The 15,870-nt window shown below is 37.5% G+C and overlaps 1 protein-coding gene across 1 annotated transcript in view; it reads right to left on the reverse strand.

The window, feature by feature from the left end:
- Window positions 1–1,100: 1,100 nt before the first annotated feature.
- Window positions 1,101–15,870, reverse strand: part of LOC135477494 (serine/threonine-protein kinase 17A-like) — a 54,827-nt gene continuing 40,057 nt past the window's right edge. The window contains 7 exon segments of the mRNA XM_064757613.1: window positions 1,101–3,563; window positions 4,764–4,944; window positions 5,796–5,852; window positions 6,433–6,559; window positions 7,267–7,338; window positions 7,340–7,406; window positions 8,369–8,581. Coding sequence (XP_064613683.1) covers window positions 3,431–3,563; window positions 4,764–4,944; window positions 5,796–5,852; window positions 6,433–6,559; window positions 7,267–7,338; window positions 7,340–7,406; window positions 8,369–8,581 — 850 coding nt within the window. The 3' untranslated portion in view covers window positions 1,101–3,430.

Below are 15,870 nucleotides of genomic sequence, written 5' to 3' on the forward strand. Positions count from 1 at the left end.
GCATTATGGTGGGAGGAAACTGGGCACAGCCCGGGGGAAAACTCACGACCATCTGCAGGTTGCTGGCAGAGTTATACAATGTTGGATGAGAAACATACATGTACAAATGTCAGTGCTACTAAAACGTATGCAGCAGGATGTGTATATGGCACTCTTTGTTTACCACAATGTACACGAAAAACTACAGACGTGGCGCAACATTCGTATGGAAGAATGCATCTCTATGTACCACAAAATGACAACCTTTTCACATCATCTCAAGTGCTGATCCATTTCAAAATTGAAACCTGAAATGTGCTCCTTTATATCAACATAGCAGAACTTTTAACTGCAGGACATACATGCGGGTATCCCAATTCTTCTAACATTTGGGAGCTGCTGAAAGCAGAATATCACATTTTTTCCCAGCCTTTAGGAAAAATATAGATATGGGTATGTTGTTCATTAGATGGTCTAACCATGTCAGAAAAAAGAAACTTAATATTCCATACATATTGGCTAAAATGAACAGACCCAATGTCACAAAAATTAGAAGAAATAGGGTGGCCTCCCTCCGAAAACTCAAAACAGAGAAACTGAATGCACCTGGAGCATTATGAAGAAAAGGCCGATGAACTAGCTACTGGTATAAAAGTTTTGCTTTGCTCTTTTAAGCATAGACTTTTGACTCTTTTATTGCCAATTCAAATTTATCACATCAGCAGGAACAGATATATATATATTTGAGTCAGTACTATGCCTTCAAAAGACATAAACTTCAAAATCCTGTGTATCATTTGTTGGAATTTCTAGTTCAGGTCTTTAGTTAATATTAAACTCATGTAAGCTAAAACTGGCCAATATCTTTCTGTTCGAATAAACAGGAATTTAAGATGCTCAAACCAGAAAATTACTGCAGAATACTTGTACCATTTATAATAGAGGCTATCTCAAGAGAAAGTGACCTAAGCTTTTGTATTTTTCGGTTGTTTTTTTTTTAGTTTAAATGCTACACTATACAAATAGGTGCCTTTAAATATCTGTTAATTCTCACATACACGTATTTGTACATTTGCACTGGCACTATACTGATTGAATTACACTAAACTTTATAATTACGAAATAAAAGATAATATTCCGATGATTTTTAAACTCTTCAACTACAACATGTAGTATATTTGTATTACAAAATGTCAATAAAATCTATTTCAGGCCTATCTTCATTTAAACAGTGATACAGTACTCAGTTTAACATAACCAACAATGTTTATCCACACGCACCTTACAGAATGCACTCATACTTTATATACTAGTAAGTATCATTATAAAAGACAAAGAAAACTCAGAAATAAATACTGCATAACCAGACAGACTACTCAAAACTATATCTCTGAAATATCCTTACTTTCAAAGAAAATTTTTTTTCTTAAAAACTTCTCAAATATGGTTAAAGAGAGACTTAAGAGAGACTTAAATCCAGCCGCACAAAATTTTTTCTAGTTTTCTATTTAAATCTCTTGCACTGTGGTTCTTCACGTCAAACGTTACTAAACTTATTTTGTAGAGAAAGTCTCGAGATGAAGTTTTCCTTCCAACACAATTATCATCTACATGCTATGGGTAAATCGCAGAGTTAAAATTTTATTACCACAATTTAGCACATTCAAATTTGGAAAAAACAAAAAAGAAAATTGGGAGATTATTTTCCGATATTTACTTTTTCAGTGTTGCACCTGGTAATGCTTGCATTTTTCTCTCTGTACAAGTTCATTCTTTCACGCCATCTACCCTAAATGCCCTAAAAATTCGCCTATGACTAAGTTGGTCATTTTTCCACATTCTGGGAGTTGTATCTAAGAAAGGTGCTTTCCGAGGTATCTGGAAGGTAGGATGATATTCTATTTGGAAAATGTAAATTTTAGCACAGAAGTAATGTCTCACGACATTTATTGGCCTCCCAAAAATGCTCTTTTGCTGGCGAATATTCAGATCTTTTTGGGTATGATATCACACAGCAAAACATGTACGCCCTCTCATTTGTTCTCAATAAAACTAGTACTTTCACTGTGATGAGTCATAAATTACATTAAAATGGCAGTACTAAGTTCATGAAGTCAAATACTTTTCATGAGGCAATGAATGAGGATGTCAGTATCGCGCATGTATATATATATATATATATACTAAGTCTGCCATAAATTACTGCTTTCTTATCATGAGCACTGAATTTTTTATGACTTCATACACATGTAATGTACTCTGAACTAATAAAAAATACATTTTTTTATGATTTAAATGTTCTTGAGATGCCTTTTTTCTGTTACATGTGCATTTTACCAAAAATTCTCTTTAAACTTTCAAGACCACCATCTAATTCTTCATACTAGAAACAGCTCTCATGAAATGATGGTGAGTTTCCGAAATAAGCAATAACTGCTTCAGACACAAACTTGGAAAATACTTAAATAATGTCATACATGCACGTATTATGTTACCTGATGATGCTTCTCTGTGCTAAAAATGTGGACATTTCGGGGAGATGTTTTCGGCAGATGATCATGGTTTGCACAGCAGTATGTCTCCCTGAAAAGCACCTAAATACACTGTGTGACCGTTGTTGTCGTCGGACATCGTTGTTGTTGTTGTTACTACATGAACATGTAATATTTGGACAATAACAAATTCTTAAAGAAAAAAAAAAAATTTTTGTCAATAAATAAAATTCATCTCGTACATCAAGATTTTTTTTAGAGCACCTACGTGATCATATGTATGCAAACTGGAAATTTTTCACACCACCACCCCTCGCAGAGGAAATGGTTAAACCCAGGTCACAAAGCATAACTTAACACATGCATGTAGTGTCAAAGGGTTACGGGCACTTTCATTTTCATGACGAAGGGAGGGGAGAGCAAGTGAAACACCCTCGGGTTTGATACTTCTGACAGGCTTGCCTGTGAGACACACAGATGCTGTTCAACTCTCCCAATAGCAGGAATTACCACTGGCGTAATTGCTGATCTGACCCGATTCGATCTGCCTAGCACAGCTGGAGCGAATGTTCTCTATTATACACACACTAGTATTATTATACACACGATTACACAGTTACACGGGCCATCACTGGTCTATAGACGGTTCACACTGGTCACTTCCGTTAGCGCTGGCCGTTTGTTTCTCTGTCACTTTGTCAGCCGCAGTGCTCCCCGACAAAATGCCAACGGCTGATTTTCTTTGTCCCCTTCAGTATTATGCGTTGGCGCCACAATGAGGCTGCCGTTCACCGTGCGCGTTTTAAGATCCATGTCCGCATTCAATGGTGACTTTACACTGTTTTGTTCTTCCTCTGCCGGCAGAGAAGGGGGAGGTAAATTCGCCAGAGTCCCGTTACATTTATGTCGTTTATTGGGCACTGGCTGTACGTGAACATGACCCGCTCTGTTTATACAGCTCAATTCCCCGAGGTCCAGCTCACATTTGACATCCAGCGTGCCACGTTGACGTCTCCGCCGGGGCACCTGTTGTCGGAGTTCTCTCCCTTAAGCCATGGGTGTTCCAGGCACTGTCGCGCTGTGAGGCGCTTCCTGAATGACAAATAAGCAAAAACTTAATAATTTAGGTAAAATTCCATGAATACTCTATGTAAATTTTGTTCATGAATAAGTTGTCCATTTTGCCTGAATCTTAGAGTTCTACTGATCTTGCAAAGGCGATTCAAGCCTGAGTTATAAAGGCAGGATGACATCCGAGTGGAAAAATTTCAGCATCATAAGTAAAATTTTATGACAATCATTTACTGCTAAAAACGTAGTTTTTTGTGCAACATTTTACATCATTTAATGTAATCACAATACATAATATTTGACAAGTGAGTTATTTTTTTCTGGAAGGATGAAAAGAATTTACACTGTCCTTCCAGCTAGGAAAGACTGCAAATACAAAAGACATTTTCAACCTCTAAACTTTAGCTGCTTCTACTGGAAAAGTATTCAATGTATACAGTACTTGGTAATTTTCAGAAAAATTAGGAGTCCAAGCTAGTATCCTAGCTGGACACCTCTTGTTCAAATTCCTATTATTATGATTATTATTATACTTAGTCAACTCGTAAAATTGCAAGATCGCAAAAAATGGCAAAGGCAAAAAAAACAAACTTCGCAGTCTTGATGAGGAACATATGACACAACTTTTGACGATTTTCGTTGTTTTACCAGCCACAGGATTTAGCCATCATTTTGAATTTTATTGATAAGCTAAAAAAATCCTCTTCTCCAAAGTGACTAAACCTATCGAGATAAACTTTCATTTATAGTTTTTAGGTGGGTCACCCTACTCAGAGGGTAAAAATAAGGCCAAACCTCACCAATGAACTTGTCTGAAAAGTAAGTCCATTTTTAAAACTGCTTAAAACCATTAAACAAGCACACTATCAGATCTGCAAGAATTATTTCTCTACCTCGCGTTGTTTTCATGTTATCACCAAAAAAACAATAAAAATTTGACAAACCATCCTATCTAAATAACACAAGAGCTTCGTGCTAGACTGCATGAAATCATTCACTGCAGTTTACCCTGGGAAAGGGCATCAGCTCTGCAACAATGTGTTCTTGTTGTCTTTTGTCCTTGGCTATGAGCCGAAGATCAAAGCCACCTATGTTCTATGCTTGTCTTCAGTACTTGGATAATTGTAAATGATTCCTGGCAGTCTAGGGTTCAAATCCAGTACATTCCATTCCATTTTGTTCGAAAGAGTTTACAACCGAGACTTTTGCAGTCTAACTTACTTTGGATCTTGAACTAGGAGACTCCTGATGAAATCTGGGCCTGTAGACTTGTCTGACCAAACAGTTCCTCAGGGAAGTCCAGTTTGCCAAAGTGTGATGTTCATGAAGGTTTCCTGCTGTGACTTGCCTGTGAACGGCGAACATGCCGTTAGCATCACGTACGTCAGTACACCCAGGCCTCCTGAGAATAGCACAAGACGGTTGGAGTAGAACCGGATATAAGGCGAATGAATTACATATCTAGGTTTTTACCGTTTCCCCTTTATGGCTGTGATAAGGAGCTCTGCAAGGATGGTGTTATTTGTTGATCTTGTTACTGCTGTTGGGGATAATTTTTGGTAAGGATTTTTTGCCATCAACTTACGCTATGAATATCATTACTGCTGATAAGTCAACACCATTCGTTACTGTAACCACTCAACCCTATCAATCACCACAGCACTATTTTCAGTGGAATTTATTCATACAATGTCACCAAAAATGATTTGTTTGTATCGGTGAAAGCTTCATCAAACTGCGCAGATTATTTCTCTACACCTCATAGTTTGCAAACCTTAAACATTTGAATGATTGCACTGTTCTAAACAGAAGTTAAATGACATGATGTAAAATTTGAAAAGCCATATGGATATTATTTGTTCCAGAACAGAGCAGACAATGCCAACAAACTTATTTTTATATGCCAAGGAAATGCTTTTTATCTGTAACATGGTGCATTTTTGAAATGTGCATGCGTCCCATGCTTGTGACCCCAGATTCTTTGGCGCTGTTCTACACAGTATTAATCATTTAATTACAGTATTAATCATTTAATTACAGTATCGTTCTCACACCGCCCATACACAACATACCTGAAACCTTTTTGAATACATTAATTCTTAAGGAAAGTATATATACTGAAAGAGCTATAAATATTCCATAAATCAAGTATTAAAATATGTTCAGTCTGTAGTCAATGAGACACAACTGAGACAAAGAGAACAGTTGTCTAATTTTGAAAGGAAATTCAATTCTTCCAGGGAATATATTTACAAACTCACCATATGTCTGTTGCCAGAGAAATAGGTTCGTAGTTTAGCACTTCAGGGGCTAAAACAAAGAGATCCATATATACAGGTAAAGAGAGATTTCACCTTTGCTGACATTACACGTACACTAAAACAGGCTTTACATGATAGTTGAAATAATATAAAGCAGATGGTCAAAAGATCAGGGGAGATAATTATGGATTATCTGCCCTTTGATCATAAATCTCAGACAGACATTTTATGAACAAAGATGGAAATGTTTCTGTAGAATTGACAAAAAGTGAAGAAATTAAGAATAGACTAGTCTTCACTTAAACTCCTGTCGGCAATCACATTTTTACTAGGATATTAGAAAGGCATGCTGACTTGTCATTCACATGGACAAGTAAAAAAATGAGCATATTTCTTTCACAAAGAGTTTAGCCAAAAGGAATTCTATATAACATTCAGGTTTTTCACACAGAAAAACTTAACCAAGAGTTTTCACTTCATAAGTTTTCATTTCTAATGAAGAAAAACATCGAATCACAAAATTACTCTGAAATAACTTATTTTCAAGACAATGGAACATAGTACACTGTCTGACCCCTCCCTGTTTCCTCTGAGACCCTCCCAGTTTCCTCTGACTGACCCTGACTCACCAACATAATCTGGGGTGCCCAGAATTTCCCGAATCTCTTCTCCCGAGTTGAGCAAACAAGCAAAGCCAAAGTCACACAATTTTATAGTCCCTTCAGGAAACGGCTTTGTCAATAAAATATTCTGTGGCTGAAAAACAAACAGAAGGAGATCAAACATTAATACAAAAAGTTAACTTGTGTTATGATGGTAATGTGAATATAACCAATTAGAGCTTTAACTAGTCTGACTAGTAACATGTAGGACCAAGCAAATGACTCAGAGCATAAACGAGGGCTATGGACAACAAGTTTGAAAAGCATTATTGATTTTTGTTAGTAGGAAAGTAGCAGGAATTCTGAGCATAAAATCAGAATTGTGCCCACAACCTTGTACTTCCTGAAGTGTGTGTACATGTTCTTGGCATTTTCCTGCATACTTAATTTTTCAGTCACTAGTCATTAGCTGTGTGTACATGTGTAATATGTCCTTTTGTGACAAGGCACGTCCATGCCGCCACTAAATATCAAGCCGAAGACACCAGACCTCACCCAGTCACTTTATAACCTAATACTTCAACCTTTTTGCATACGACAGAGCTAATTTAAGTGCAATTTATACGCATTTTTAAACTAATTCTGGAGACAAAACTACATTAGTTGGATTGCCCAATTTCAGGGCTTAACAAAAAAAGTATAACATTATCAGTCTACAATTAATACTGATTTCCGAATATGCTTGAATAAACAACTTGCAAACATGTGAAAAGGTTCAAGAATTACAGTACTTCTGGGTGTTTGCTAGAGACTGACTGAATACCATGACCCCCTCCCTATAGTGAACTGAAAGCAGTTTACCTTGAGGTCTAGATGGACGATGTTTCTGTCATGAAGGTATATGAGGCCGTCCACTATCTGCCGAACCAGGGCCTATAACATCCGACTCCTGAAACGACTCCTCAATGACACACTCATAGAACAGCTCACCACCAGAGCAACTGAAACAACAACAACGTGAGAAGCGTAAGTGGCATGTGACGTGATCTGCTTATTACTGGGATCAATGGCTTGATTTCATTTATTTGATTGGTGTTTTATGCCATTCTCAAGAATATTTCGCTTATACAACGGCAGCCTTAGCCAGCATTATGGATTCGGCAATGCTTTGCAGGGCTTGTCAATACATAATCCCGGCAGGTCTTACCGGCATGACGTCACCAGGCCACGGCTCCCCAGTCGACAAGATAGGCAGAACGGCCAACTTTAATGTTTTTGTTTTTTTTTTTAAATGAACTAGCTGACATAACATTTTTTAAAATGCAGTTTACAGACTAACATAAATAGTGTGTCGAGGGAGCATTTAGTCTGAAAATAAGTCACTACTACTCGAAGCTAAAACTTCCTCTTTTACCGTCTTAGGTGTGACCCGACCCAGGAATGAGGGAGGTAATAGTTGTGAGACATGATGACCCTCCTGCAATATCTACAACTGCTTATACAGTCATTTTGCTTCCACCTAATGTTTGCTTCCAACCATACTGTGCACAATAATAGTTGGATGAGAACCCGCTTCTATAGATGGGTAAACCTTTTTATCCTCGAAGAACTTTATTTTAGTATTTAATAATGTAATAAAGGGTTGTCAAGGCCTCATGAAATGACACACAAGTTTAATTTAATAATTTATTCATCTCGTGTTTAATGCGGTACTTAGAAATTTTTCACTTATAAGATTGTGGTCAGGATTATGGGTGGAGGAAAAAAACAGAGTGTCCGAAGGAAACTAGAGTGCCCAGAGGAAACCAGAGTGCCGGAGGAAACCAGAGTGCCCGGAGGAAACCACAGACCTTCACTAGATTCACGTACCTGACAAATCCCTGGACTTTAAGGGCACGGCCAAACCACACACTAGGAAGCTTTAGGTCATTTTTTTACCATAAGGGATTATTGAGTGACTTACTATTCTGTTACGACGACCACCTCTGACTGTGTCTCGTACACCTCCAACAAATCGACCAAGCGTGGGTGGCTTAACGCCACCTCCAGCATCATCACTTCCTGCAAAATGTTGTCTCGCGCACTTTTCCCTTTGCGTCGTTTTCGTATAAATTTGGCGGCCACGGTCCCACCTGTTTCTTTGTGTGAGCATTTCCGTACGACAGCAAATTTACCTCTGGAAAGACAAGAAATGTAGAAGGGGATGTTTAATGATGGGAACTCTTTACACCATCAAAAACGTACGTTTCAATTTGTGAGGTACACGCATACTCACATCCGCCATTTCATACACACACATTTCTGTGATTGTTGTGTAACTAACATCATTCAAGAAGTTTTCACTCATACAATGGGGGGGGGGGGGGTGGGGGAGGGGCAGACGTATTTGTAGAAGAAACACAAATGACATGCATCATCAATGACTGAAATGTAATAAACTAAGTACAAAGTTGAAATGAATGATTGTGGCTTTCACTGCAACCATAATTAAAAGGATTTATTCATAAAAAAAACAAAACTACGAAACCTTTCACAAACTTCTACAATGACAAGAGATGCCTGTTGACAAAACATTTTGTGTCATTTCTGAAGTATTGCTCTCCACATTTAATACATGTAGGTATGAAACTAGAGACTGAAGTACAAATGGATTTTCACACTAAGTATTAATAACAAAAAAACAAAATCATTAAAAATCAGGAAGAACCATGGCAGCAGATTTTTTAACTACATGATAATGTCCAAACTCAGCACCATAAACATCAAACTGTAACAACTCATGTACGAACTTCCTACTTCCCGGTTTTGAAAATGATCAATAGTGTGACACAACATTATTTTAACTGTTAATACAGATTAAAATTTCAGTAAAAATCAAACATCAAATAGTAATTTCTCAACAGGAAGTGAACACGATCGGTGTATAAATATCTGTGTTTATATAACATTAATTACAGATTTTCAATTTCAGAATAAGAGATGACTTATAAGCTTTTAATGTACATTTGACTGCAGTTCCAGGCAAAAAAAAACATACATGTAACTCCGTTATACACTAATTTATGCTGCCATCTCTGTTATTTATTTACTCCTGTTAATGGTTTATGGCTAGAGGAAACTAAGCAGAATCGGACAAAAATCATCATCCTAGCTCCATCAACTACTTAGCAAACTTTCTGACACGGGGTTGTAGCTGAATCAAAAGTTCTGGTACACAAGTGCATCTACAGGTTCTATGCTCAAACTTTAACGCCTCATCTACAGGTTCCATGCTTAAACTTTAATGCCACATCTACAGGTTCTATACTCAAACTTTAATGCCTCATCTACAGGTCCTATGCTCAAACTTTAATGCCACATCTTCAGGTTCTATGCTCAAACTTTAATGCCACATCTACAGGTCCTATGCTCAAACTTTAACGCCACATCTTCAGGTTCTATGCTCAAACTTTAATGCACATCTACAGGTTCTATGCTCAAACTTTAATGCCACATCTTCAGGTTCTATGCTCAAACTTTAATGCCACATCTACAGGTCCTATGCTCAAACTTTAATGCCACATCTTCAGGTTCTATGCTCAAACATTAAGGCCACATCTTCAGGTTCTATGCTCAAATATTAAGGCCACATCTACAGGTTCTATGCTCAAACATTAAGGCCACATCTACAGGTTCTATGCTCAAACATTAAGGCCACATCTACAGGTTCTATGGTCCAACTTTAATGCCACATCTACAGGTTCTATGGTCCAACTTTAATGCCACATCTTCAGGTTCTATGCTCAAACATTAAGGCCATATCTACAGGTTCTATGCTCAAACTTTAACGCCACATCTACAGGCTCCATGCTCAAACTTACACTTTTATATGTACTAAACTTAAATAACCAGGAATTTTCCTCTAACTTGCCCATTTTTCTTGCATGCGATGATATTCTACAGGAAAAAGTTTCAGCACCAAAAATAACAGATTGTGACATTTATTTGCTTCTAAAAATGCCCTTTTGTGTGCAACATTTTAGGGACAATCAGGGTATACACATGCTGGAGTCTTCATTCTATTCATCTGTTCCTTCCGACTTTAACAAGACACAAGTGTCAATAAAGAGATCTTGGTTTTGTAAGATATATATAAACATGTCCGTGTGTACTAATGACAGGATATGGACAATTCTAGCATGTTATACAAAGCATGCAACGCAAGACCCCAGAAATGTACCGTTATTAATTTTGATACATGCACATAAACATCCAGTCTGAACAGTCTACATGCACCAAGATGTGTGGACAGCCAACAGAATATGAATAAGTATAACAACAGGAAATTGCACTTGCCTAAACTCCAGCCTTACATTATAAAAGATATTGTACCATGTCCTTTATTGCTCATTAATAATTCCAATTTCCTTGGCATTTCTGATTGAACATGACTTCATTATGGGAGGTCTATTAACAATCAAAAGGTTACTCATGTCCCAGAGACCAAAATGAGCCTTGACTAACAGGCGGGCATTGTGCATGAGACCAATGCCTCAGTCACAAAGGTGGCAGTAATTCTCACCTGTGATGTCCGAGGTGGCATTACTGTAGTTAGAATGATGAACAAGTTAACACAGTTTGAAATTAAAATTAAAAAAAAAATTTAATCCGATCTAATTAGAACTCGGCAAAATGAACTTGATATTAGAGCCTTGATGTTGACAAGTTCATGAAGTGCATGTATTAATGATTGAGATCGCATGTTACGCAGTGGGCTAAATTTAATCCAGGTTTACCTGTCGGGCCAGGTGGTTCTACTACAACCCTCGTTATTGTGATGTGCATGTACCAGGGCTTCATTATTACCACATACCGTACAAGAAGACACGACAAATTTCACCTGAAGTTTGGTGTGTCAAAATACACTTTCAGAAGCACATAAAGACCTCGAAATGATATTTTGACGCAAACACTGATAGGAAATTAATTACAACTCTTAAATGGCCCTTCAATGTGGATGAAACAATCAGAATAAAGCAAAACGTGTCACTTAAAATATGCTAAACTTAAGGTGAAACACAGGAGATGTACGTATCAACAGGGGCTATTCAGTGTGTGTGAATCACAGAAACCCTACACCTGTGAAAAAAAATCTCCGCTGATTAAGTTCTAGCCTGAACTGATTGACTGACATGCACATGAACACAAGTCTGGAATATCAGCTCTGAATTACCCAGTGTATCATGACAAATGAATTCTTTTCCTGTGAAAACGGAATTACATTCTCATGTGAGGTATCATGTGTCATACATGTAGGCTAAGCTTTACGTAGTATGTAGATGATCTAATAAACATGTTCAAATGCGTCAACCACGCCCGTCTGTGGAGTTTTATGTCGTAATTAACCATTTTTCAGTCATATGATGACGTCAGGAGTCACTAAGTGTGTGTACATACACTCATTATACTGTGCCTTCTTGTGACAGAACGAGTCCATGCCGCCAAAGTGTTGCCGTCACTGAAGTATCACACAGAAGACACCAGACATGACACCACTCCCAGTCACATTATACTGACACCGGGCCAACCAGTCCTGCTTCCTTGTTCTGCCCTCAGAGTGCTGAGCCCCAAGCGAGTCACCAACACGTACCATTTTTGAAATCTTTGATATGACTTGACAATGGTTTGATCCTGGGGTTCTCGACTCTACCCATTAGGCTAATGACCTGGTCGCACAGAATGTGCATGTAAACCTTAAGTTTGTTCCATCAGTTCACATCTTTTTTGGTTATTGGTTGATGCTTTAGTCAACTAGCATTTGGAAACAATATCTGCAGATACTTCAAATTCACACACACACAAAATGCCACAGGTATGTATACACTGGGTAGGTATGCAAAACTGTACCTGCATTTCAATTCACTTATTTGATAAGGAGTGACTAATTTGAGCTTTAAATTTAAATTTACTTGTTTTTAGATAACTCCAATGGTTATGTTAGATACAGTAGTAAATGTGCATGTACATAAAACATATAACAGTTTTCCATAACAATTTAATATGCTGCATAAGTACATGCATCACATGCACTTCACTGCAACACAACATCACATCGTCATTAACACTTGGAGGTGTTCTATAATTGTTCAAGTTCCTCTCCTACATGAACAATGTGTTTAATGACTCCTGTGTTCGATGACTCATGTGTTCTATAACTGACTGATGTGTTCCATAACTGACATGATGTGTTCTATGACTGATCAATGTGTTCTACATTAACTCTGATGTGTTGTATGATCATGTATGTGTTCTATAACTGACCAATGTGTTCCGTAACTGTACACCTGTTGTATAATACGTCCTATAACTGTAGACATGTTCTGTAACTGCATACATGTTCTATAACAGTGTACATGTTCTATAACTGCATACATGTTCTGTTACTGCATACATGTTCTGTAACTGCATACATGTTCTATAACTGTAGACCATGTTCTATAATCGTATACATGTTCTGTAACTGTAGACCATGTTCTATAATTGTGTACATGTTCTATAACTGCATACATGTTCTGTAACTGCATACATGTTCTATAATCGTATACATGTTCTTTAACTGTAGACCTGTTCTATAACTGCATACATGATCTAGAACTCCCTGATGTGTTCTTTGATTATCTCATGTGCTCTATAACTGTTTAATGTTGTGATTAATAGTGACGCACTTGTTGTTATGAGAGCTTCTGGAAAGACCACTTGTCAAAACTCACAAAGAATTAAAATGCCTGGCACACTGTCAATCCTCACAAAATAAAAGCTTTACATGTAAATGGTTTCAATCCATTTATCAAGTCCCTATACTCCAGAACAGCCGACAACTGGTGGTTTATTGTGGTACACTCCTGTGTTGGCGTCTTGTGCCCCCGACCCCGGCCGTGTGAATAGAGATGTCATCAGATAGGGTAATCCCAAATGTACAGTGGCAAATGGCGTGAAACCTGTGGAAACTCCATCAATGAGCTCCCGTCAGGCTGCATATATTGACAAACCAGTCTTTGTGCACCGCGGCTATTATACCATTATAGAGCCACAATGTTGAGCCATTCATCTGTCTGGTCTCTTCGTATTATAATTTCTAGAGCAAATATTTCATATGATGTCACACTGTGTACAAGTCCACCTAAAAATGTAGGGTCACCTTTGAAAATATGTCCACTGGTGGTAACCCAGCTAACCCACCCAGAAATGGACTGTAGTCCAAGTTGGGCTTTTGATGAATTTTTTTGATCAATTTTATCATTCCCTTAATGTTAACTTCTTTAAAATCTCAATCTCTTTCAATAGCCTGAATAAGAAGAAAAATTTCCCTACCGACCGTTCCCACTTTTTCTGATAGGTTTTGGTTACCCCTAACAAAGAATTTTTTTAAGGATGGCCTGTAAAAACCTGCCCACTGCTTGCAATATAAATGTAGACATTTGGCTTTGGGTACTCTGACCATATTATGTAAATTAACTGAACATTATAACAACGAAAGTTCAATTCAGTTGTTTACTTTCATAACTACTAATTTGTGAATAAAAAACCTTGCACTTTTCTGAACGTATGTACATGCATCTTAGATTTTGCATGCTACTGATGTTGGCCAACCTACATTTTGCACTTTTACGTGCAAACTGCATTTAGATTTAAAACTTCATTTAACCACATCTCCATGTATAAGTACCGTATATGGGAAGGTTGAGAACAATGTCTACCTTTCTTGGGTGTATATATATATATAGTAAATGTAAACCAGGAAAACTGAATCTACACATATATGTGCAAGAGGTTTAATTACTCTATCTCAAAAACAGAATGAAGTTCAAGGAGTGTAAAATTTATAAGTTCAGGATCAAATAACAAGAATTTAAAGAAGATTGAAGTATAAATTCCACTTTAGGTTCTCATGTAACAGCCACTGAACACCATGTACGTTGTAGAATTAGCAGCTTATACTTTCAACGGTTATATAACATCTGTCTTCCTTTGTGAACTGGTATAAAGCTCTATATACAGTGTATGTATATAGACACTGACAATCTTTTAGATTAATAGAGAATAATTAGAGTATGCAGTACAGGCAAACACTGGTAATATACCAGCCTTCCTTTGAGACCTGTCCTAAAGTCCTATATACACTGATAATATTGCAGAGTAATTATTTGATTTGATTTTTATATTTGATAAGTGTTTAACACCGCACTAGAGAATATTTCACTTATACGACGGTGACCAGCATTACGGGGTAAAGAAACCGGGTGCAGAATAATTAGGATGTATACGACCATCGGTACAATGAAATATATCCTAGGTGTACTTTCCTTTCAAATCCCTATTGACACAGATAACCACAGATATTTACTGATACATGAAATCCATAGCTCAATACGAATTTTAGCATCCCATATCTACTGACTGTATGACTCATGCCATACAAAATTGTACCGATAATATTACCATTAGACACATCAGCATACCTTTGATCTTTTTCATCCCTCTGTAAAGGTAGGCCATACATAGCCATTTTGCAGGACTGTAACTCAATACTGCTTTTTGAGAATATACAGTTATGGAGATGTCATCTTTATCAATATTCTAGCAGCATTCCTTCCAACATGTACATTATTGGATTTTCTGAGTGCTTCTACTTGGTCAGAATGGGTATACAGTATGTATGATGTTTAAAGAACTTATGAACAATGAACACAGTCAATTTATCCAATTTTTTACCTTCACCATATACATGTAGGTCAAGACTGTCACAATCACACATCAATAAGACACTAGGCATGTGAGGGCAGTCACATTAACATTAACAGTTAAAGGCAAAACGCTCGTCTGAATTTGATTCGTGTTTTACACCGTACTCAAGAATATTTCACTTATACAAGGGAGGCCAACATTATGGTGGGTGGAAACCGAGCAGAGAAGGAGGGAAACCCACGACCATCCGCAGGTTGCAGGCAGACCTTGCCATGTATGGCTGGAGAGGAAGCCAGTATGAGCTGGACTTGAACTCATAGCGTCAGCTTTGGTGGTAGGCTCCTAGGCCATTGGTCTGTGCTGGCGTGCTAACCTCATAAGCCACAGAGGCCTTTCAACGACATATAGATCTTCAAGCCACCAATTTATCCATAAGGAATGATACTATATTTTTCCCACAAGAGTTTGTAAACCCACGTCAGAAATGCAAATTTCTCTCCGGTCTTGTCAACAAGCACTATAACAAACAAAAGATACAAAATTAAATTTTAAATTTCGGATTAATCCTACAACTTTCTTATTTTTGGTTCATCCCCATTATCATCGAACTCCTTGAAGACAATGCATGGCTACTACCCCAACTGTTGGAGCGTATTTAATTAGGTCAGACTACAACTCAGTACCAGTGCACACAAAACACACACAAAAAGCAGACTTCTCCAAGAGACACCTTAGTAACCT

The sequence above is a fragment of the Liolophura sinensis genome, chromosome 11 (genome assembly GCF_032854445.1).
Source record: "Liolophura sinensis isolate JHLJ2023 chromosome 11, CUHK_Ljap_v2, whole genome shotgun sequence".
In the NCBI taxonomy this organism is placed as follows: domain Eukaryota; kingdom Metazoa; phylum Mollusca; class Polyplacophora; order Chitonida; family Chitonidae; genus Liolophura; species Liolophura sinensis.